The 22,287-nt window shown below is 55.8% G+C and overlaps 1 protein-coding gene and 1 non-coding gene across 6 annotated transcripts; one reads left to right on the top strand and one right to left on the bottom strand.

Annotated features, from left to right (window-relative positions):
* Positions 1–966: 966 nt before the first annotated feature.
* Positions 967–1,117, bottom strand: LOC141545273 (U12 minor spliceosomal RNA). The gene has a single exon (XR_012482953.1). It is a non-coding gene; the product is annotated as a U12 minor spliceosomal RNA (small nuclear RNA).
* A 323-nt stretch (positions 1,118–1,440) lies between these two features.
* On the top strand, positions 1,441–20,628 carry POLDIP3 (DNA polymerase delta interacting protein 3). Of its 5 annotated transcripts, none has more exons than XM_074271870.1 (9): positions 1,441–1,612; positions 10,893–11,283; positions 11,837–11,911; positions 12,571–12,666; positions 13,613–13,759; positions 14,531–14,608; positions 15,179–15,308; positions 17,414–17,480; positions 19,297–20,628. In XM_074271870.1, the coding sequence occupies exons 1-9, from the start codon at positions 1,554–1,556 to the stop codon at positions 19,469–19,471; spliced, it is 1,218 nt and encodes a 405-aa protein (XP_074127971.1). In that variant the 5' UTR covers positions 1,441–1,553; the 3' UTR covers positions 19,472–20,628. The 5 variants fall into 5 exon arrangements, with proteins under 5 accessions (XP_074127971.1, XP_074127969.1, XP_074127970.1 ...); XM_074271868.1 differs by having other exon boundaries at positions 1,442–1,612; positions 13,577–13,759; XM_074271869.1 differs by having other exon boundaries at positions 1,442–1,612; positions 11,834–11,911.
* The last annotated feature ends 1,659 nt before the right edge of the window (positions 20,629–22,287 follow it).

Genomic DNA, 22,287 nt, shown 5'->3' with positions numbered 1-22,287 from the left:
GAGAGAGGTAGAGATCAAAGAGACAGACGGAAAGAAGACACGGCGATTAAAAGATTGAAAAAGACAGAGATAGAGAAGAGATAGACAAGAGATTGAGAGACAAAAAGACAAAGAAACAGATTCAGACAGAAACGAGAGAGGAGATAAAAAGAGACAGATGACAGAGACAGCCCGAGAGAAGAGACAGAAAAAAGAGCGTCACGAGGCAGTGAGATTGAGAGACAGAGGCAAAGGATTTAAGGTCGCCCAGCTGGCTCGGAACTCGGAGGGGCTGGATTCTCATCCTGGGCCAGCCCCAGCCTGGAGCTGCAGTTAACGATCCCGGGAGAGCCTCGGTAAAGGACTATGTGTGCCCACGAGCACCCTAATTACGAGGCTCGGATCCCGGAGGTCCCGGCGGTCCCCGGTGCACCTCCTCCCCCTGGTGACAAGAAACCGTTAATACCGGTTCCCCGAGGTCACCCCGCTCCGGGGTGGCGGCCCGGGTGGACAGATGAACGTTAACCCGCTCTGTTCAGGACAACCCAAATCCTAGGATCCCAGCTCGAGAAAGCACCTTAGAGGGCACCCATGAGCCCCCTCCCCGGCCTTTCCGATGAGTGATACTCCAACCACCGATGGAAAGTTTCCAGGCGTGGGGAAGTCAATACCTGCAGACCAGGTACAAGTTGGGACCGGCTCGGCATTAAAGAAAAAAAAAAAAAAAAGCCCCGCTCCCTTTACCTGTCTCCAGCAGCGTCTCCCACCTGGAGCCTCCCAAGGTCTTTCTCACTCTTTCCCATCTCTCCCCAATCCCTCCCGCCGTGCCCGCCGCTAGTTGGGAGGGAGGGAACCGTTGGTTCCATAGCACTCAGCGAAGAGATTAAGGTTAGTCCCTTCCCCTCCCACCGAGAAAGGAGAGGCCTGAACTCGCACATGCAAACTAAGTGTAGTGATCTACTCTTTAAATCTGGGAGGGGTGGGGTACGGGCAGATCGCAACACCCAGGCATCCCGCTAAAGTAGGCGGGTCACCTTAGGGACAACCTGTACCCGCTCAAAAATTCTTCTCACATGCGTAGTGAGGATTCGGGCGTCACCCCGAATCGTTATTTTCCTTACTCATAAGTTTAAGGCATAACCTGACCAGCATCGTACGCGTGGCGGGAAGGTGTCCCCAGACCTTTTACGATTATGGTGACTTTGAAAGCGGCTGATCGGGTCCACCATAACCTGCACCGCTTACAAATCCGCTCCAGGAACTTCCCTCACGTATTTTAAAGTTTTTATGGAGGGGAGAAAGAGGTCCTTTAACATTCCATTCTCTGTATGTAAATAAGAAGCCGGCCTCGCGAGGCTTCATGGGATACGTGGCCCTCCGGCCTCTGTGGCTCCGCCCCCTCCCCGCCCCCTCTCCGCCCCAGCATTGGCCAGGTCAGGTGTCGCGAGAACTGGTGCGTTGGCGGAAGGACCGGGAGCTGGGAACCGGAAGTAGTTGCGTCCTTCTCCGGCACCGATGGGAGGGGGAGCACCGAGTGAGTGAGCGGCGCCTCTTCTCGTTTTTCGCGGCGCAAGATGGCGGATCTGTCCCTGGACGAGCTCATCCGGAAGCGCGGAGTGACGGTGAAGGGCCGGTGAGTGAGCCTCTCTCTCCCCGGGGCCGCCCCGGAGCCGGGGCCCGGGGCCAGGAGCCCACCGAGGCACTGGCCAAGTGTCGGACGGCCGGGGGGGAGTCCCGGGTTCCGGGCTCTCCAGTCGGTCCCGGCCAAGTCCTCCTTCTCTCCGGGGCCCAGCCTCTTTCGCCAGCGGCGCCGCTGATTGGTCGGGACGCCGCGGCCTCGCGTGTTCTCCGCCTGCTCATTGGCTGCCGGCGCCGCCGCTTATCTCTGTGCTCGAGGGAGGGCGGGGCGGTGAGGCACTAGAGTCCTGGGGGAAAGGCTGTAGAGTCCCGCTGCTGGGCTCGGGCTTGGGGGGAGGAGGGGGCAGTGGTCTGGGGGGAAGGGCATCAGCCCGGCCTCCCCCGTGTCTGGAACGCGGAGAGGGTGGGCACCGGGCACAGAGAGCCACTTCTAGAGCCGGGGAAGGGTCTCAGAAGTGTTCGCGGTCTTCTGTAAGGGGCATGGAGGGTGCAACTGCGGAACCAGCGCTCAGCTTTGGAGACTTCAGAGGGCTGCAAAGGTAGAACCCGCGCCCAGGTCTGGAGGGCGTGGAGGGTGAAACGGGGGAGCTTGGGGGGTTCCGGAGTGATCCCAGCCCCCAATTTCTGCAGAGATTGGAGGGGCGCGGAAATCACCGCGACCCCGATTTCTGGCGATCTTGGAGGGGAGATTATGGAGGGGAGCGGAAATCAACCGAGACCCCCATTTCTGGCGATTATGGAGGGGCGCGGAAATCAACCGCGACCCCCATTTCTGTCGTCTTGGAGGGGCGATTATGGAGGGGCTCGGTAATTACGACCCCCATTTCTGTCGTCTTAGAGGGGCGATTATGGAGGGGCGCGGTAATTACGACCCCCATTTCTGTCGTCTTGGAGGGGCGATTATGGAGGGGCGCGGTAATTACGACCCCCATTTCTGTCGATCTTGGAGGGGCGCGGTAATTACGACCCCCATTTCTGGCGATCTTGGAGGGGCGCGGTAATTACGACCCCCATTTCTGGCGATCTTGGAGGGGCGCGGTAATTACGACCCCCATTTCTGGCGATCTTGGAGGGGCGCGGTAATTACCGCGGATCCCATTTCTGGCGTCTTGGAGGGGCGCGGTAATCCGCCGCAACGCCCATTTCTGCAGAGCTTGGAGGGGCGGTTATGGAGGGGCGCAGTAATTATCGCGACCCCCATTTCTGGCGGTCTTGGAGGGGTGATTATGGAGGGGCGCGGCGGATCCCATTTCTGGCGTCTTGGAGGGGCGCGGTAATCCGCCGCAACGCCCATTTCTGCAGAGTTTGGAGGCGTCGCCGCAGTCGCCATTTCTAGAAATCTAGGAGGGGTGCGGTAATGCCCGCAGCCCCCATTTCTGCAGAGCGTGGAGGGGTGTGGTAGTCACTGCGGCAGCCATTTCTGGCGAGCTTGGAGGGGTGTGGTAATCCCCGCAGCCCCCATTTCTGCAGAGCTGGGAGGTGTCACTGCAGCCGCCATTTCTGGAGATCTTGGAGGGATGCGGTAATCACTGCAGCCCCCATTTCTGCAGAGCGTGGAGGGGTGTGGTAATTGCAGCCGCCATTTCTGGAGATCTTGCAGGGATGCGGTAATCACTGCAGCCCCCATTTCTGCAGAGCGTGGAGGGGTGCGGCAATCTCGGCAGCCGCCATTTCTGCAGAACTGCTGCCATAGGATCCCCGCCCCTATTTTTGGAGAACTTGGATGGATGGAATAATTATCCCAGCCCTCATTTCTAGGCATTTGGGAAGGGTACAAGTGATCCCAGCCCCCATTTTTGGAGAGCTTAGAGGGGTGCAATAGTGATCCCCGCCCCTATTTCTAGACATTTTGGAAGGGTGCATAGTGATCACATTTTCTAGTGTGCTTGGAAGTCACGGTAACAACTAAAAATGAGAAAGTCAAAAGGATTGCATTTTTAGATTGATTTGATTTTTGTAGTTCTATTCGTTATTGATTTTATTTTGTATTTCATATAGCTACCTAAGTTCTTTTCTTTGTCTTTATTCGTTCATATTTTTAAAAGTCCAGCCTTCTTTTCTGAGTTAAGTCGTCTCCTAAATCACTGGAATTCAAGGAAACATTTATCTCTACACATCTAACTGTTTATCCCCATCTGACACTTTATGACCCCATTTAGGCTTTTCTGGGCAAAGACACTTGGCCATTTTCTTCTTCGGCTCACTTTACAAATGAGGAAACTGAGGCAGACAGGGAGAAGTGATTTGCCCAGTCCCAGGGCTAGGAAGTGTTAGAGTCCGAATTTGAACTTGAATCCAGGCCTGACATTCAGGGCACCCTGTGCCATTCAGGGAGACTGGTTAACCTACCCTGGACCCTTGCCAGGTGCTGGTGGGCTCCATAAAGCCATCAGCATCTCAACCACCAGGAGGGCTCGTGGCTGCCCTGGATTGCAGACTTGCAGCCAACCCTATTGTTTTCCCATCTATGGTCTAAAAATGATGTGCCTCTTATAGGGAATTAATAGTCTGTAAGTGAGTGTGCTCAGGACTCTGGGGTTGTTTCTGTCCTTGCAGACCTTTGAGGTCATGAGCATGAGCCCATGTGACCCTGGGCCAGGCCTCTGGGTGAGAGAGACACTGTTATACATAGGCCGCACTCTAGTCTTTCAAAAGATTACATTTTCTATATTTTATTGTCTTTTTACTTCTTTCATGTCCCGTTTTCATCTGGGGGATGTTTTGGGCCTGTGTGTTCGGTGCCAACTCTCTGTGCCCGCTATCTGGTAGAGGAAGTTCCTGTATCTGGGAGTTGCCCAGGTCTCTGAAATCCTGGGTCCCAGCCCGTGGTCCCCAGCTTCAAAGGGTCCCCCCACCCCTGAGGCTCAGAGTGATGTGCCAGGGTCCTCGGGCTCCTCCAAGCTGAGACAGTTGGAACCAGCTCTTCCTCCAGTTTTGAGAGTGGCTAAGAACTGACTGCGCCTCCCTTTTTGAAGGATTTTGCTGGCTGTTTTAGCAGAATTGCTTCTGATTCTGTTTCTTAATTGATTCACATCCATGCCCCCACCCCCCTTTCTAAGACTGCCTAAGTGCCTTCCCTTGCCCTCAACTTCCCTTAGAATCTCACAGGCTCAGAATTTGTCTTCTGCTCTACCAAGTGTTAAGGTTGCACGGCTTGGTGGCACAGTGGGCAGCCCCGTGGGGCCTGGCACTGGAAAGACCTGAGTTCAAATGTGACCACAGACACTCACTGGCCCCATGACTACCTTCATCCACCAGAGGAGGAAATGGTGACCCTTGTGCCAGCTTTGCCAAGAAACCCCTCCGACACTACTAAGATTTCTAGGGGTACAAAGAACCCCAACAAGTCACCTGCTAAAACACTGATTAAGAAAAGCCTGCTGTCTGAAGTAAAAGAGTTCCATTTCTCTATAAATCACCTTTAATTAAAGGAAACCTGTTTTCTCTGCCATGTTGTCTGTGACACATCGTCGCAGCTTCCTGCGAATCGGTCACTCCACATCAGGGAAGTCAAGTCTCATTGCTTGGCTTTTCCTGAGCAGCGGATGGAAGGAGGGCTTGTTACCAGCCCACGTCCAGCCGGTCAGTGACGCTGCCTTCCCCTCTGGTGCACGGACGAGGTCTTTGAGCTTGCCGAGCAGGCTCCTTTTGTCCGTCATTCCCAGCACGCCGAGCACCCTCGGAGCTTTCTACCTCAGCCTACCTCATTTGCGATTGTGACCCTGCCGTGTTCTACACATTGCAGGACTGACTCCTTGGGCTGTCACTGTGGCCTCTGTGGGTTACAGCAAAAACCACAGCCTCAGGATGTCCTTGGAAGGACCGGCAACAATGGCCAGGGACCTCCGTTGGCCCCCCCTGTCATTTCTCTGTTGGCTTTGCCACTGAGAGCCTCCCCCAGCGTCTACAGTAAGTCTTCCTTCTCCGATAAATAGTGTCAGGCTTGTCATCTGGAGGAAGCTTGCTGACTTGGGGTGAGATCTGGAAAGAAGTTCTTGTCCTTCTCTCACCTCTGACCTCAGCCTGCCCCAAGAAGTAATCTTGTGCCCCCAGCATCCTCCTCCCTGAGCTGGGGGTCATCTCTTTTTATATAGACTTTTTGCTTTTCCAAATACATGCAAAGAAAGTTTCCACCATTCACTTGTGCACAACTTTGTTCTACATTTTTCTCCCTGCAGTCCAACATAGGTTAAACATACAATTCTCCTAAACTTATTGCCATATCTGTCAGGCTGCACAAGAAAAATCAGATCAAAAGGGGGGAAAAAACACGAGAAAGAAAAAAACAAACAGCGACAGCACCAACAACAGGTGAAGTTAACATGTGTTGACCAGCCTTCCGGTTCCACAGTTTGCTCTCTGTGTGTGATTGGCGTTTATTTTTTGGGGGGCAGGGGGGCAGGTGTCTTTCCCTGCCCCCTACTCTGCCACCTCCTCTGCCGCTGGCAGGTACCGATTATACCTATCCTAGGTGGGGGTTGTCCCCCCCGCGCAGCCATTAGGACTCCAGAGTGGAAGTACCTGCCCCAGGTCGCTGGTCCACAGTTCTCTTTGCTCCTGCCTTTAGATTTGACTGACAGCCCCGGAGCTGTGAGTCCTTCCCTGCTCACTCCTGCCTCAGTTTATTCCTTTGTTAAATGAGGCACCTTCTGTCTGATGATGGAAAGAAGGGGCTTTGTGACACTCCCCCCCCCCCCCGGGGCAGGAAATTGGACTTCTTCCCTCCTCTCCGCCTGGCTCAGGTCCCCAAGGATGAGAAAACAGCATTGACGTCTCAGAAATCCTGACTGGGTTGGGAGCCCCCTGCTCAGGGCCCTGGAGGAAGGGCCGCTCCAGTTCCCAGCGCTCTCTGGAGCTTTCCTGGGCCCCTTCGGGTTGTCCTGGGTTCAGCTCCTGGGCTCCTGGGGAGTTAAGTCAGCCCTGGAGCACTCCCTTGGCGCCTGGTGGAGACTTTGCTGAATGTTTGCATTGGCTGGGGAGGGAGTGAAGTCACTTTTGGGCCAGTGGGATGGGCAGCAGCTGGGGATGCTCAGAGGCCTGGACTGACTGGACACAGAGGACCCCCAGGGCCTGGGCAGACTGGAGGGGCGTGGAGGCCTGGGGGCAGACTTGGCTGAGGGGCATCAGGAAAGGGCTGGTGCATCCCACTTGGATTTTTCTGGGGCCCAGTTCACTATTTTCCATTTTAAGTTCTCCCCCTCCCTCACTCATTGGGGCTTTCAAGAAACTGGGCCCATTACAGAGAAGGATGATGGGGCAAAGTCCTGCCCTCTCTCTGCTGCTGGCCAGTGGGGGTCCTTTGCCTCCTCCCTCCCCTCTGCCTCTGTTTACCCAAGTCTGGGGGGAGGGTTTTGGGGAGCACCTCCTGCCTCACTGCTCACAGTTGCCATAGATGGAGCTTTTTAGCCCTTTAGGGAGACAGACCAGGGAGGTGGATAAAGGACCCCGGCCCCCTCCTTCCCCAGTCTGGGCCGGGCCCTTGGGCCCTTTACCTCTTGCCGGGACCATTGTAGTGCCTTGCCCACTGGTGTCCTACCTTAGTCTTCTTTGTGGTCTGCCTTCATGCTGCTGGCAGTCTGACCTGCCGTGGGCTGCTCTAGAACCTTCTGTGGCTCCCAGTTGTCTCTTAGAGGCTTTTGGCTCCCTTCTGGATGCTTTGTTCGCACCCAGTTTAGCACCTTCTTAGTAGGTTCCTAACAGAGACATTGCTTTTGTAGCTGGGGGGGGCTGTCAGGTGTGGGGGGCTAGGCTTGGGCCACAGGCTCAAGCCCCCCGTGGAGCCCGGTGGCTTTGTGGAAGTGAGGACCAGGGAGCTTGGCAGCCTCATGCTCTTGTTTGAAAGTGGATTTGACACAAGTGATCTGCCCTTTCCCTGCAGGGAGCCAGTTCTCACACTTGTCTTGAGGGAACAAATGGGGGTCTGGAGCAATGCAGTGAGGGCCCTGGTTTCCTCCGGTGCTTCCTCGGCCTGTGGGAGTCCGGCTTCTTTCCCCCGCCTCTCACCCCTTCCCATGGCCAGCCTCCTCCGGGAGGCGCCCTCCACAGGTGCTTTCTCCTCCGGGGCCCTCGCCCTCCCCCGCCATCACACTGGCTCATCCTGAGCCCCGGCCCCAGCTCTAGGGACTCCCCTCCCGGAGCTTCCCAGGGACCGCTCCACGGCCTTCTGTGGCGAGCCCCATAGGGCCCTCACCATCATCCCGGGCTCGTCCCGGCCTCTAGCCCTGCCCCTCCGGATTTCCCCCACCCCCGTTCCCCGGGTTCAGGTTCCCCCAACGCCCAGTTTGCTGCTGTGCCCCTTCCTCAGATGCGTGCATTTGGCCGAGCCAGCCTGGAGGCAGTTTGCGCTGGGGGATTTTCTCTGCTAGGTGTTTCAGTTTTTGTTTTTTGCGTCTGCACTGGGTGACCCAGTCCTTCTCACCTTGGCAGCATGAAACACCCCCCTCCCCCTCCCCCAAGAAACCTTCTGCTCCGTGGCTTTGCTGGCTCTGCTTCTGAATTCTTGTCCCCCTTCGGGAACTAGGGACGCTCCCACCTTTTCCTTGAACCTTCTTTGTCTCTTCCCCCCTCCCCCCCTGCCGCCCGCCGCCCTTTCCTTCACCAGTCACCAGGTATGTTCTGTGAGATCTCAGGTCCCCAACCCCCCAGTGATCAGCAGCATCTCTCGCGCCCGTGCAGGAGCTGCTCAGTACGTATTTATTGCATCTTGCATCGACGCGAGTGTTTGCTGACTTGAGCCATACTTTTTCAGTACGGGGCTGCCTCAGAAAGTGGGGGGGTGCTGTCTGTGTCTGGGAGTGACCATAATGGGGAATGAGTCCGCCGGCCACTCCGGAGGATGGAATTTTATGCACGGTCATGGCAGAGCGGCCCAGACCCCGGGGTAACGAGCTTGGGGAGCACCGAAGTGCGTTTTCAGGGACCTCGGGGGGCTGGCGGCCAGCCAGGGGGCGGAGATGAGGCGTCCGTGGGCCTCCAGAGCTGAGGTGGCACTCGGCCAGCTCCAGGAAAGAAAGCCCACTTTCACTGCCCGGGGGGCGGGGGGGCCCTGTAGTAGATGGGGGGCCGAGCTCCGAGGAGCCCCGGAGGTGAGCATTTCGTTTGGATTGCTTCCCGTCATTCGGAAAAGTGACCCGATGGGAGGAGGCTTTGGGATGAAAGCAGGGTGGCGGGTGCCCTGGGAGCCAGAGAAGGCCGGCCAGAGCTGGCCACAGGGACCAGGAGGGGGAGCCCCGGACAGGTGGGAGGGGGTGGAGCACCCAGCAGCCTTGGCCCTCGGGAGTCTCTGGGTGCTCTGCGGGGCCTCATTCCCTTGTTCCTCCCAACCACCCGTTACAGAGCGGAGACTGAGGCTGAACCAGGTTAGGGGCCTCTCACAGACCACCTCCCCCGTCAGTCAGCACAAGTCTGCTTTTTGCATAAGAAAGCACCGGATAGGCCGCACCGCCTGTCCAAAGAGGGCCCCGGGAGACTCTTGGAGCCCTACTGGCCACATGCGGGGCTGTGCTTGATTCCATTTTTAGGTATTCACTATTTCCCAACATTTGGACTTGATCTTGGCCCACTGGGAAGTGCTCTGTGTTTGACAACTGATCTAGTCCAACCCATTTTGCAGGTGAGGAAACTGAGGTGCAGAAGTTAGGAAAATGTGAGTTCAGCTGTGGCTTCAGACACTTCCTTCTGTGACTCTGGGCAAGACACTTCATATCTGCTTGCCTCCGTTTCCTTAGCTATGGAGTGGGGATAATAGGCCTCCCTCCCTCCCTCCCAGGGCTGTTGTGGGTATCAGATGAGATCATAGTTGTGATGTGCCCGGCACACTTATGTGAGCTGGTGCACAGTAGGCGGTCATGATTGGTTGGCCTCTGGGCTCTCTTCCAGCTCGACAGTAAGCCCATGGCCAAGGGTCCACAGGAAGTAAATGGCCCCGGGGCCATTGGAGGCTTGGTGGCCCGGCAAAGACTTAGAGCAGAGTCAGGTTTTTCTTAGTAAGTTGAGGGTTTGGGGAGGCAGGAGGGTTTCCAGGATCATAGGTCAGGGGGCCCTCGTTTTGATCTGGGCCCAGATTGGCACAGGGCATTGTCCACTTGGCAGAGATGGTTTGGACCAGGGGCCTTAGGCGCCCTGTGGGGGCCATAGGAGGGCCAGAGATCGTCACGGCCGCATCCCAGTCGTGTGCTCCTCTCAGCCCCAAAGGAGACTGGGGACATCTGCCGGGCGCCCGCTGGGTGCAGAGAGTCCTGGAAAAGCTCTCCTGGCCTCAGGCAGCTCCATGGGGCAGGTCCCTTGCTTGTCTCTAGGAGCTGTTGGGGGCTGCTGCGTCCCCGGACTCCTCACTGCCCTCCCCAGTTGGTCATTTTCCCCCTTCATCCCCCTGCCACACAGCGGCTCCGACCCCGCCACCCCCTGCTCAGCAATCACAGGGGCTCCCTGTGAGAGGCCTCTGCGGTCCTGGCATCGTGGCCTGCTGGAGCCTCGGCGGGCGGTGGGGAGCACCCCTGCCTCTCCCCCTGGAGACTCTTCTCTTTGTGCTTCTCCCAGTGCTTGTCGTTGATGGGGTGCTGGAGAGGAGGGAAGGGAAAATCCAGTGCCCTTGGAGGGGCCTTAGATGGGGGAAGGCCAGAGCCGGGAGCTGGGGCGTGCTTACAGGTGTTCGCAGGCTGGAGCTCTGAAAGGAAAAACACACCTGCCACTCTCTGCTGCACCGACAGACTTTGTACTGTTGACCCATTGCTCAGATAGACATACTCATTCTCAAAGCAGCATCAGATCCACCCAAGAGTGTCCTTAGTCATCCGAGCCAAATCCCTCCTGGTACAGAGAAGGAAACTGAGCGTTTGCGGGGAGGGGGGGTCACAAAAACGTGGAGCCGGGTCTGGTGCTGCCCTTGGCAGTCTGGGAGTACGTAGGAGCTTTTCTCAGAATGTTTTTCTGTGTGGAGGATCGTAAAGGAAATCTGTTATTTTGGGTAGTGATAAAATAGGGTTTTAAAGTTCACGGACCCCGGGTTAGCCTGATCAGAAACAGTCACAAGGCAGCATCTTTGCCCCCTGATGTGGGCCCTGGCTGACTCAGTTTCCCCATCAGGAAACGGCACCGCTTCGGTGTCTGCCATTGGGGAGAGTGGGACCCCCAGATGTATCCCAAAGAGATGTGACTGACTCGTCCGAAAACTTTCCCGTAGCATTCCCCGAGGGCCGCGGCGGCCGTCTCCCAGCCCGTGGAGGCAAGGCCAGGGGCGTGGCTCCCGCTGAGAGTGGTCTGTGTTCTCTTCCCAGACTGAATGCCAGGCCGGGGATCGGAGGCATCCGGTCTCGCATTGGGCTCCCTCAGGCCCTCCTGAATCGGTCGATGCCGGCTCCGGGTTTCCAGCAGATATTTGATGCTCGGCAGAAGATCGGGCTTACGGATGCCAGGCAGAAGTTGGGAGTCAAAGATGCCCGGGAAAAACTTGTGCAGAAAGATGCTCGCTTTCGGATCAAAGGGAAAGTGCAGGATGCCCGGGAGATGCTGAACTCCCGAAAACTTCAGGCCATAGCACCAGAGAAGGGGACCAAAGTGACCGATGCCCGGGAGAAGATCAGCTTGAAACGGAGCTCACCCGCCTCCTTGCTGAGGCCGGCTGCCAGCATGCTGCCTCCCACCATGAAGATTACCAAAACTATCCAGGTAGGGGCCGTGGCCGGTGGGTCATCATGGCTGGGGGGCTTGGTAGTCTGGGCAGCTGGGGGGAAAGAGCTCAGTCTGGCCAGGGGGCACTCTACGACCTCCTCACGAGGCTCTGAAAAGTGCAGCTGTGTGGGCTTAGCCCTCGGAGGTGCTCAGAGAGGCAGCCAGGGGCTGGCGTGTCAGCATTGAACCTTTTTAAGATAGACTCTATAGAGAGTCTTCCCACAGATCGGGAATGGGGCAAGCGGCGCTGACCTCCCGGGCACCGGGCACTCTGGTCCCCATCTCCTCTCCAGCTCCAAATTGCTCGGGCTGCTACAGATTTCTGCAGAGGCCTGTCATGGGCACAGTCTGCAGGGGACAGGGCTGGCCCCCGGGGGCATCAGCCACGTGAAGAGTTCTCAGGCTCGTCTGTCTCAAACTTGGCCCTGGTTTGTAACATAGTCCAAGTCTGGGCAAAGTCAGAGCCCTTATCGGGGAAATGGGGAGGGGGAGGTGTGATGTGCCAGGGCACCGACCCACTAACCCCCTGTGGTTGTCGGTCCCACAGCAGAAAGCTGCCCTCCCGATGCTTCCCCATCCCGCTGGAATGAGAATCAACGTGGTCAACAACCATCAGCATAAACAGGTGGGCTTCCCCGGATTGATTGTGGCCCCTTGTTCTGACCGGTGCAGGGGATGGGCTTGGCTTGTCAGGAGACTGAAACGGTGGAGACTGGGTGCAGCCACCCAGTGACCCAGACTTACCCGAGGGTCTGGGGGGTCGGCAGGCACGGTTAGTCAGCATCTGCGTCGGGAAGTCTTAGGCTAGCTTTGGGTCTCACAGCTGAGTGCGGGGCTTGTGAAATCATAGTCTGTAACTGAGCAAGGTCCGACTCGTGACTTAGTTCATATACCTGTGGTCATGGGAAACTTCTCAGGTGAAAAGGCTTGTGGGTGGAAAAACTTTTAAGGAGCCATCTGCAGGTGGGGGCGGGGAAGGAGGTGGCAAAAATGCAGGAACTTGAGGGAGGCTGGGGGGGGGGTGGCAGCTGAGAGACACCCCGGGCTCAATGGTTGTCTCAAGGAAAGTTCTCACTCGGGTGTTCGGCCGGCACGGGAGAAAAGTGAAATAGCACAACTGTTGTCAGGATCACCTCAGGCACGTGTGAGTGTGTGTATGTGTATGTGTGTACGCGCCCTCCCCGGGCTGGGGATGTTGAGCCACCATGGCCCTACTTCCCGGGCCCTGTGTGTGAGCCCCTCTCGACTGACCATGCCAATGGCAATTCTCGGTGCCGCCCTCAGAGCTTGTATGACGTGGATGAAGATGAGGAAGCTGCCGTGCCCATCCCCAGCAAACAGATGAAGATTGCTGGCAGCCCCAGCTTCCTGCAGCAGATGGTAAGGGCCTGGGTGTCCTCCCTGGGGCTCCGGGCGGCACTTTCCCCCTTGGAAGTAGAAATTGCGTATCGCCCCTCTCAGAATCTCATGCCATGGGACTTTTTACTTGGTTTCCTATGCCTGGCCCAGGGCTCCTTTTGGATTGGCAATATTCCCAATGCCCCATCCCATAGGCCAGGAGTTAGTGCTTTGTCCATGTGGTTCCGGTCCCTAAAGAAGTTTTCCACAGTGAAATTAGTTTGGAGAACTTATACACAGATGACCTGGAAGAAGCTCCAGGAAAGTCCCAGACAGAAACCCTGGCCTCGAGCTCGACGGGGCCTTTAGCGTGGCTCCTTCCTGGAGTCGGCCACAGGAGACCCTTGGAGCTCAGGGCGTCAAGGAGAAAGAAGTCCAGCAGGCTCCTGCCACCCTTCCAGAGTGTGGTTTTTCTGGCATGGAGGGCAGCCGTTCATCATAGCACAAGACAGCCTTTAAACTGGCTCATCAGTGGCTTCAGGCCCAGCTCACACTGATAGGCTGAGAAAGCTGGCATTGCGCCTGGGTACCGCTGGCAGCGCTCCATCATCAGGAATCAGGCTTCTGCCATTGGTCCAATCCTGGCCTAGCTGACCACTTAGGACAAGCCCACATCCACCCTGTGGACCTTTCAGGATGGCCCTTAGCCTTGTCTTCCCAGTGCCCTCCCCCCAGCCCTGCTAGTCTTCAGTGCAGAGAAAGGAGGCGGCTCGCCTGTGTGCAGGGGCTCTAGCCTCTGGTGGGTGAGACCAAGTGTCAGGGCTTACCGAGGCCAGAGGCAGCACAGATACAGGCGCTCGTGTTCCCCTCTCAAGTCCGTGGCGGGGGGAGCCCAAGGGGCTGCTGTGTTGGGAACTGCCCAGGCTCATGCTGCCATCCTCTCTCTGCTCAGGCAGGGTTCAGCAGCTCTAAATTCTCCTTATCCAAGGCCCTCCCTCTGACCAAAGTCGTCCAGAATGACACGTACACAGCCCTTCCAGCCCCACCTTCCCCTCTGCGGACAAAAGCCTTGACCAACATGTCCCGGACCCTGGTGACCAAGGAAGACCTCCCCAAAGAAATGTCCCCTGCTGAGGTGAGTGCCCAGAGGGAGCTGGGAAGGCTGCTCTGTGGGATTGGCCTTTTCCTGCCCTCGTCACTTTGGGGCTCAAGGCTACTTCCTCCCGGTGTTGGGTCCCCCAGTTAGTGTCTGCCTCCTTCCTTCGACTCCCACATGGAGAACAAGGGAATATGCAGGTAAGTGGCTGGGTGTGAGGGGAGGTCCCCTGGTCGGAGTCAAGAAAAGGCCCAAGTGACCTTCGGGTCGGAATGCTCACCCCTCACAGAAAAAGGAGCAGGCTCCATCTGAGGGAGCTTCTCGAAGGAAAGTATTGATCTTTTTGTAACTTCTGCGACTCCCCATCCCCTCCCCAGAGCTGTCTGGGAAGAGGCTCAGGGCGCACCCTCAGCACTCCCCCAACTGCGCCCGCAGCCCCAAGCCTTCTGTTCACTTAGATGGCTACAGTCACCAAAGAGAATAGTGTCAAGCACCTGCCCTGGTCTTGGGGGCAAAAGCCTGGCTCCTGGCTTTGACATCACTCCTAGAGGAAAGAGCCTTTAGGCTTTCTTACGTGAAAGACCCCCAGTGAGCCCGAGTTGCTGCTCTGTAAGATGAAAGGTCATTCCTGCCCCAGCTCCTGCTGAAGTTTTTGAGGGGGATGTGTTTCCTAATCCTTTGACTGCTAGAGAACAGGAGTCATGCTTTACTGTCTTGGGGCCCCTTCGCTGTCTGATCAATTGTGTCTTCCCTCTCGGTTTGCTGTGTGGACATGCCTGCTCCCCCCCGCCACCTCTGTTGGTATTGCAGCCCATCTTTAGCCCACTGGAAGGTACCAAGATGACTGTGAACAACCTGCACCCCCGAGTCACCGAGGAGGACATAGTGGTGAGTGCCCCTGTGGGCCGGAGCCAGCGAGAGGAGCTAGCACTCCAGGCTCACCTCCGTATCTCTGGGAGGGAGGAGTGGTTAAAACAGGTTGGACCAGAGAAGGAACATTTAGCCCTCTTGTCAAGGGGCTTAATTCCACCAAGGCTGATTTGGCCCGTTTTCCCAAACTAAACCAATTAATGGAGCAGTAAGTCAGGGCCCTTCTTCACTCCCCTGCCAGCTTCCCTCTCACGTGCCCCTCAGAAGTACAATTCTGAGTGGGCCTGGCCTGGAGGTGACTATCCCCGAGATATGTGGTGCTCCTGGGTCTTCTGAAGCTGCAGGAAGAGAGAACAGATGAATCCAGGAGGATTTTAGGTGAATAGGCTTTTCCTGCCCAATTTTCTTTAAACAGAAAGATTAAACTCCATTAAATTTATTATGGGCCTGGGAGAGGCTGCTCTGCAAAGTAGCGTGGGCAGCGTGAAGGAGATGCTGGCTTCTCTGGCACTGCGGTCCGGTGACTCGGACATGAGCGCATCATGGATCTGGGCTTGGGTCTCAGCTCTGACTCTCTGGTTTTCCCAGGAGCTTTTCTGCGTGTGTGGGGCCCTCAAGCGAGCCCGCCTGGTCCAACCTGGGGTGGCCGAGGTCGTGTTTGTGAAGAAAGAAGACGCCATCACCGCCTATAAGAAGTACAACAACCGGTGTCTGGATGGTAAGCTTGACGGAAGGGGAAGCCATTTGGATTGCCCTTCACCTCCAGACCCAGAGGCTCCTCCGGCCAAGATGAACTCCCTTTGGGGAGTTTGGTATTCATACACACGTCTGTGGCCCCACCAGCTGCCCTGGGCGGAGACTAGGGCAAGTCTGGAGCTCCAGGCAGCTTTATTTCTCCGGTGGTCGGTGTCTGATTTTTTTCAAATTCACATGGTAACAATTTCTAACCTTTGTTTTTAAATTAATTTTGAGTTCTAAAATCTCCCACATTCTCTCCCCGCCCCCCTCATTGAGAAGGCAGGCAATTTGATAAAAGTTATATATACATGTGCAGTCATGCAGCAACCAGAGCAGCCCAAACCTTCCCTCGAGTTCTGTTTGCCTCTAGAATCCCCTCCAATGAATGGGATTAATTGGCAGAGAAACCCAAGACATGAGTCCAGAAGGAAAGAATGACTCCACAACATTTATAAGCAAAGCCTCAGAGAAAAACATTTCCTGCACATGAACTCAACCAGAATTCCTGGGTTTGAAATAAAAATTTAACTTTTTTTTAATAAATGAAATGAGAGCGCTAGAGTTTAAAAAAAAAAAAAAAAAGAAGAAGAAAGAATTGGGAACAGAATTAACAGATACAAGCAGCAAATTGGAAATTAGAATGGACTAAATAGAAGTCAATAACTTCACAAGACAACAGATATTAAAGTCAAAAGCCTGGAAAATAAAAGAAAACTTAACTATCTTAAAAGTAAAAGCAGTTGACCTGGAAAATAATAAAGGAGAAGCAAATGAATACTTGTGGGATTATCTGAGCACCACAGTCATGATCCAGATGCCTCTCTTTTAAGAAATCTGAAAACTGCTTAGCTGCTGTAGAACCAAAAGAGAGAGGAAATGCAAAGAATTTGCCAGTCCCCTCCTGAAATGAAAATTCCCTGGAATTTCTAAGCCAAAATCCAAAGCTGCCAGATTTAAAGGAAGAGCCTGAAAGAATTCAGATAGGCAGGAGCCAGAATCTGAATCCCCCACTTTCACAGCCGCCACCAGGAGGCAGCAGAGCACAGGGAAAAAGCCAAGGATAGGGTCCCCTATGTGGGAGGGAAAGGGGGAGAGTGGTAAGGCAGTCTCCTTATGCACCTGCAAGCCCTCCTGGGGAAAAGACACTGAACTTCTGTCTGACCTGGTTTTAAGAGAAACATAAGAAGGTTTCTCTGAAGGAATAAGCAAGGACAAGCTGCTTTCCAGCATGGAAAGCATGTCCGTCAGACAGAAGGCTTGGGCCCCGTTATCCCTTGATCTTAATGGAAGGAGAGGGGAGGAGCAGTGTACTCTGGGTGAACTCTCCTTATAACCAGAGCACACAAGAAATTGGGGGGGGGGGAAGCTGACACTCATCTCTTCACCTGGATTCCTCAAAGCCTCCTTTGGACCCACACGTGTGTGAAACAGGAAGGAGAGTTGGAGGGAGGGCGGGTTAAATAAATAGGCCCTGGCATAAAGAAGGTGCAAAAATATGGCAAAGAATTGGAAGCTGAGGAAGGACCCATTGCAGAAGCACTTGGGAAGATTCATGTGAAGTGATGCAAAGAGCAGTGAACTAAGCCAGGAGAAGGGTCTCAGAGCTGAGCTTCTGTCCAGCTAGCCCCAGAAACTCCTGACCAGAGCCGCAAAGGCTGCACTGCCGGCTGGGGCCTCTGTGGAGATTTGTTAGCTCGGCCACACACAATTGGAAGGGTTTTATTTTTTCTTCTGTTCTCATAGGGGATAGGTGAGAAGGTGAGTTTTTGTGGTTGGAAAGCAATAAAATGTTCTTTTTTTAAAAGATATTGCTAAAATGGTAAGAATATAGCATGGCATAAGTATCCAGCTCTAGATCCTATCTGGCTCTTCAGCTTGGGCCATGGGCAGGTCCCATCCCTTTTGATGCCTTTCAGACCCTCACCTGCCTAGTCTGTGAAATGGGCAGTTGATGTCACACCCACAACTGGAGCCCAGCCCGTCTCTTCCAAGGGCCTTGAAGCTGCCAGCAGCTCCAGGAGCCTCGTCTCGGAAGCCGGCTGGCCCCTCCACAGCTGCCAACGTTGTTTTCTCTCTGGTTTGCAGGCCAACCAATGAAATGCAACCTTCACATGAACGGTAGCGTCATAACGTCGGACCAGCCCATCTTGCTGTGAGTATTGGCGAAGGCTCTTGGACTCTGCTTGTGTCCTTGGTTGGGCATTCAGTCCAACAGAGATCCCAACTGAACCTGAACCCTGGTGCCTGTGGCCCTTCCTGTAATCCAGCTGAGGGTGTGGGCCCAGACTAGTGAACATAGTGTAAGGACTCTGTGGGAGTTCAGGTCCTGACCCAAATGCCCCAAGCTGAGACCCTTCACTCCCTTGAGACTCAGTTTCCTCATCTCTAAATTCTCTTAAAACAAACAAACAAAAAAAACAAACTACTATTTCCAGAGCTGGGGGGAGGGAGGGTGAAAGGGGGAGGGATGCTCTAAGGCCACAGTGTAGGACTGGCTTCATTTCTCCCTTGCTGATTGTCGGGCCTCTCCATGGACCGCTGAGGGAGTCACTGCCCTGGCCTTTGGCCCTGAGTGTCATGGCGTCCGAGTCACTTTGTCAGGGGCTTTCCTAAAAGGGTTTCAGAACAATTCCTGGTATTAAGTAGTGGGCTGGCCTGTTGGATGGCCACTGAGGCATGCTGCAGGGATGAGCCAAAAAGTTCTGGGCCAAAGGCTAGGTCTGGAAAGGCAGCAAGGGGTAAATTAGGCTCTGCATCTGTGACCTTAGGAAAAAGCCTTTATTGTAAATACTGATCTGACATTCCAGGAGTGCAAGCAGTAGAGCTCAGGGCCTAGAATCTTCCTAAATTCAAATCTGGCCTCAGTTACTTCTTAGCCCTTCGATCCCAGGCATGTTGCTTTCTCTGCTTGCCTCAATTTCCTCATCTGTAAAATGAGCCGGAGAAGAAAGTGGTCAACCACTCAGTATCTCTGCCAAGAAAACTCCAGATGGGGTCATGCCTCAATAGTGACCAAAATCGCCTACAGAGTATTTTGCCTTATCCCCTTTGATCTCCACGGTATCCCTGGGAGATAGAAAGGAAGGCCCTTGTGATCCTTATTTGCAGATGAGGAAACTGAGGGTCAATCCAAGGCTGGTTTCATTCTACTTTGTTCCCTGGATGAATCCTTTCAGAAGTAATCCCAAGGAAGGGCCTGGACTTGGTTCCCATTCTGCAGGGTTGCTGGCGACTTCTACCTTAGATCCCGGACCTATGGTCACTCTTGTTGACCAGACCACCCTTTACCCTTCCTTAGCTAGAAGTAGACCCCCTCGAGTCTTTGCTGGGCCTCCTTGTCCTGCCAGGAGCAGCCTTCAATCATTGGGTCCCCTTCACCTGCCTCTCTAACCCAAAAGGGCCTTGGGGGGGGAGTGTCTCTTTGGCAGCCTCATTCTGAGCTGTGGCTTCTGACTGGGCCTCTCTTCCTGGTGAACTGCTCGGTGGCTTGGTCTGTGGGCTCACCTGTTTTTCTCTGGCCCTCACCTTCCTTTGACCAGAGGAAGCCAGGCTGGAAAGGCAGGGCCGGGGGCACAGCCTCCCTCAGCTTCTCTGAGCCTTCCTCTCTCAGCCTCCACTTTCTCCTTGTCAGAACCAGTTTCAGAGTGGGCCAGCTCGGACTCTTAGGTCAGATAAATGAACCCCTTGCAGCCAGATGTGGACATTGTCAGTGGGATTGTCCAGCAGTCTGAAGTATGGCAGCAGCTTTAGTCCCTCAGGGGCACGCCCTAGTTCTGGCCTTTGAGCTCCCTGGATGTCCCACTTCTGTCCCCAGTGAAGGGCCCTCCCATATACAGGGTGATCCATTAGGCCCAGAGGCCTGGGCCAGAGCCTTCCCCCGGCCCAGCGAGGGATCAACAGCAAGTCCTCCTCTTGGACAGGAGCCGAGGGCCCTCCCGCAGCATGGCTCTCTCTCTTTTCCCCCACAGGCGGCTCAGCGACAGCCCATTGGTGAAGAAGGAGGGTGAGCCACGGAGATTGAGCTCCAGTGCCTCGTCTCACCCGCCCGCCGAAGTGGACCCCGACACCATCCTCAAGGCTCTCTTCAAGTCTTCGGGGGCCTCGGTCTCGGTGCAGCCCACAGAATTTAAGATTAAACTTTGAAAAGGGAATCTCAGTAGCCACGAGGCAGGAGAGGGGGGAGGCCACGGCCACCCACCTGCCACGGCACCCTCAGAAGACAGCTTGTGGCAGCCTCCGTGACCCATAGGCCACCAGTGTGGGCAGAGGCCACGGGAGCTCATGCGTTTCTTACGGGACCGCGCTGGCACTGGCGGTTGTGGGTGGGGTTTTCTGCACTCATGTCTTCCCTGTACCATAGTGTTTTCTTTAGGGTGTGTTTTCCCTCATTCCCTCTATTCTTCCCTCCCTATTAGTTGGGGTTTTTGCTTTGTTTTGTCAGGTCTGTTCTGTGTTATCTCCGGGCCAGAGGTTGCCCTGGCATCTGAGCCTTGCTTCTGAGTGGCTAAGAGCCCTCTCCCTCCAGGGATGATCTGGGCAGATGGAGAGGAGAGCCCCTTCTCCGGGCCTCAGGCTTGCCCCCTTCCTGCAGGCTGCCAGGGGTTGCCAACTGGGGCTCAGCCCAGTGCTGAGGGGGCCCAGGCTGTGGGCTTGAGTTGGGGGGAGCGAGGCTTGCCGCAAGCCCCCCTTGGGGTCCAGCCACGCCCTCTGCTATCTCCCTTTCCACCTCCTCCCAACCTCCACAGAAGCCACCCGGCCCCTCCCAACACAAAAGAGCGGGATGTCCTATTTGTTCTCTCCCTCCCTCTAGTCAGTTGCGCTCTAAGAACCCCACTTTCTTGGCTTCGAGCAGTAGGGGAGACTGGGGAGCGTGGGCCTTCTGAGAAGGGCCCTGGCCACCTCTGAGCCAGCCAGGCATCTGAGGCAAGAACCCCTGAGTGGCCCAGGACAAGGCGGCAGCCACAGACTCATTTTTTCTCCGTAGCTTTCAAATTCCCCCAGGAAAGTTGCAGAGGAACCCAGCGTCGGGGAGACCTTGCGGGCTGGCTGAGGAGAAAGGGGGCATCCCTCTCCCCAGCCGACGTCTTCCCTTGGGTGTCACGGCGTTCCTTCATCCCTCCCTCCCTCCCTCTCCAAAGTGAAGGACCTGCTTGTAAGGGAGGGGCCAGCGGTCTTGGCGTCTCCGTCCTTCCCTCTTAGCTCACCATCCGTGTCTCTTGTTGTTTGGAGGGAGAGGGAGGGCTAGGGAGTCAGAGACTATGTATTCACCTGTTTCTGAATAAACGTTTGTTATACCTAGAGTGGCCCCAGCTGCCCTTGTGTGGGGTCACAGCTCGGCGCTTGGCTCTGTGGGGGCCGGGCCAGGGGCCAGAGCAGGAGGCTGGAAGTGCTCCCATTGCCCCCCTGGGCCTCAAGTGCCTCATCTGCTGAATGGGGGTGAGGGCCGGAGCCGGCCTTAAGGGAAATCGGGGAAGCAGGATGGCATCGCCCAGAGAGCGGGCTCCCTCTCAGCCCAAGGCTCGAGACCCTAGGTAGAAGCAAGAACAGCCAGACTTAGTCCAGGAGCATGCGGGAAGAGAGCTGCCCCCCCTTGTTAGGGCCCGGGACAACTGGGACAAGAGTGGGAGCCCTGGCAAGGTTGAAGGTAGCAGCGAATCCCGGCCCTGACCCTGGGCCTCTTGGGATTGATAGTGGTTGGAAGGAAGCAGGATCTCTAGCAGTCCCTTCAAAGCTCAATCTCATTCATCCAGGGTTCTCCAGCAAAGGCTCCAGGTGCTTCGGGGCTACATAGAGGTCCGGCAGAGAATGGGGAGGCCCAGGGCATTTTGGGGAAGTCTTGCAGGATGTGGGACCTTAGCGGAGATGTGAGGGGAGCCCGGAAGGAGGTGGGGACACTGAATCCCGAGACTGGGTGCAATGAAAGGGGGCGGAAACGGCTCCCAGGAGCCTGAAGTGCTCGGAGCAGAGGCTGCCTCCTGTGGGTTTCCGATGCCACTTGGGACTCCTGGGGGTGCTGGGCGGTGCTGCTCTTCCTGAAGGAGGTCGGCCTCTATTTAGAAAGGCCCCCGGCAGGGGAAAGCAGACCCGGAGGAGGCCGCGAAGGCTCTCCCAAAAGTCCAGGTGGAAAGGGAGAGTAAAGGTGGAAAGGAGTGGAAAGTGACTTGGAGGAGCCTGCACCGCACCGAGGCGGAGACCCTGAAGACATAGTGGGCCCTTCCAGGTCCCATGGAAGTTTGGAAGAGGAGCGGACTGTCCGCGCCTGACAGCGTCACCCCACTCAAGAAGCGCCTGCGGGCACAAATACAAAAAGCTGTTTCGGCATTCAAGGCCCTTCCCAACCTCCCTTTCTTCCGATACGCGCAGTGACTGGCCCCGGCCTCCTGACTGGGGCACTTTCCGCTCTGCCCACTGACCTCCCCGGCTTCCCCAGTCCCCAGTCGATGCCTCGCTCGGGTTGAGATCTCCTAGTTCTGGAGCAGGACGCCTTTGTTCTCCCCCACCCCCCATCGCCTTCCCTTGGGGACAGGACTTTTTGTTTCCCGGAGCTTAGCACTTAGTAGGTACTAAATAAATGTTGATTGATTGATTGATTGCTTGGTTGATTGGATATACTGAGTTCGAGCTGCCTAGGGAAGCCTTGATTAGCGCCGTCCAAAAGGTGCAGCTGAGGAGAGAGGTCGGGGCTGGATGCGGGCTCCACGAAGAAGAGGACCGGCGATCGCGGGGTGAGCCGCCACCGGGCTAGGGGCGCTTTCAATCTGGGCCTGGCCACGGGTCCGAGACGGGGGCTTTGGCCAGGGCTCGCTTGCGCGCTCGTCACCTCGACGTTCTCCTCAGTGCAATGGGCCCAAAAGAGCTTCCCCCACCATTGCGGCTCCATATCATTCTAAATAGCCATCCTGTTCCATCCCTCCCAGAAATCTAAGCCCTCCCCAAACACTAGGACTAGAAATTAGCGC

This window comes from Sminthopsis crassicaudata, chromosome 5 (assembly GCF_048593235.1).
Source record: "Sminthopsis crassicaudata isolate SCR6 chromosome 5, ASM4859323v1, whole genome shotgun sequence".
NCBI classification, from domain to species: domain Eukaryota; kingdom Metazoa; phylum Chordata; class Mammalia; order Dasyuromorphia; family Dasyuridae; genus Sminthopsis; species Sminthopsis crassicaudata.
This window is presented reverse-complemented; position numbering and strand designations above follow the sequence as displayed.

Excerpts from the sequence above, each read along its gene's own strand:
- POLDIP3 (XM_074271866.1), top strand. The coding sequence starts at position 1,554 with ATGGCGGATCTGTCCCTGGACGAGCTCATCCGGAAGCGCGGAGTGACG. Across the intron at positions 1,613-10,892 it reads GGAGTGACGGTGAAGGGCCG|ACTGAATGCCAGGCCGGGGA; the intron begins GTGAGTGAGCCT and ends TTCTCTTCCCAG. Across the intron at positions 11,912-12,570 it reads ACAACCATCAGCATAAACAG|AGCTTGTATGACGTGGATGA; the intron begins GTGGGCTTCCCC and ends TGCCGCCCTCAG.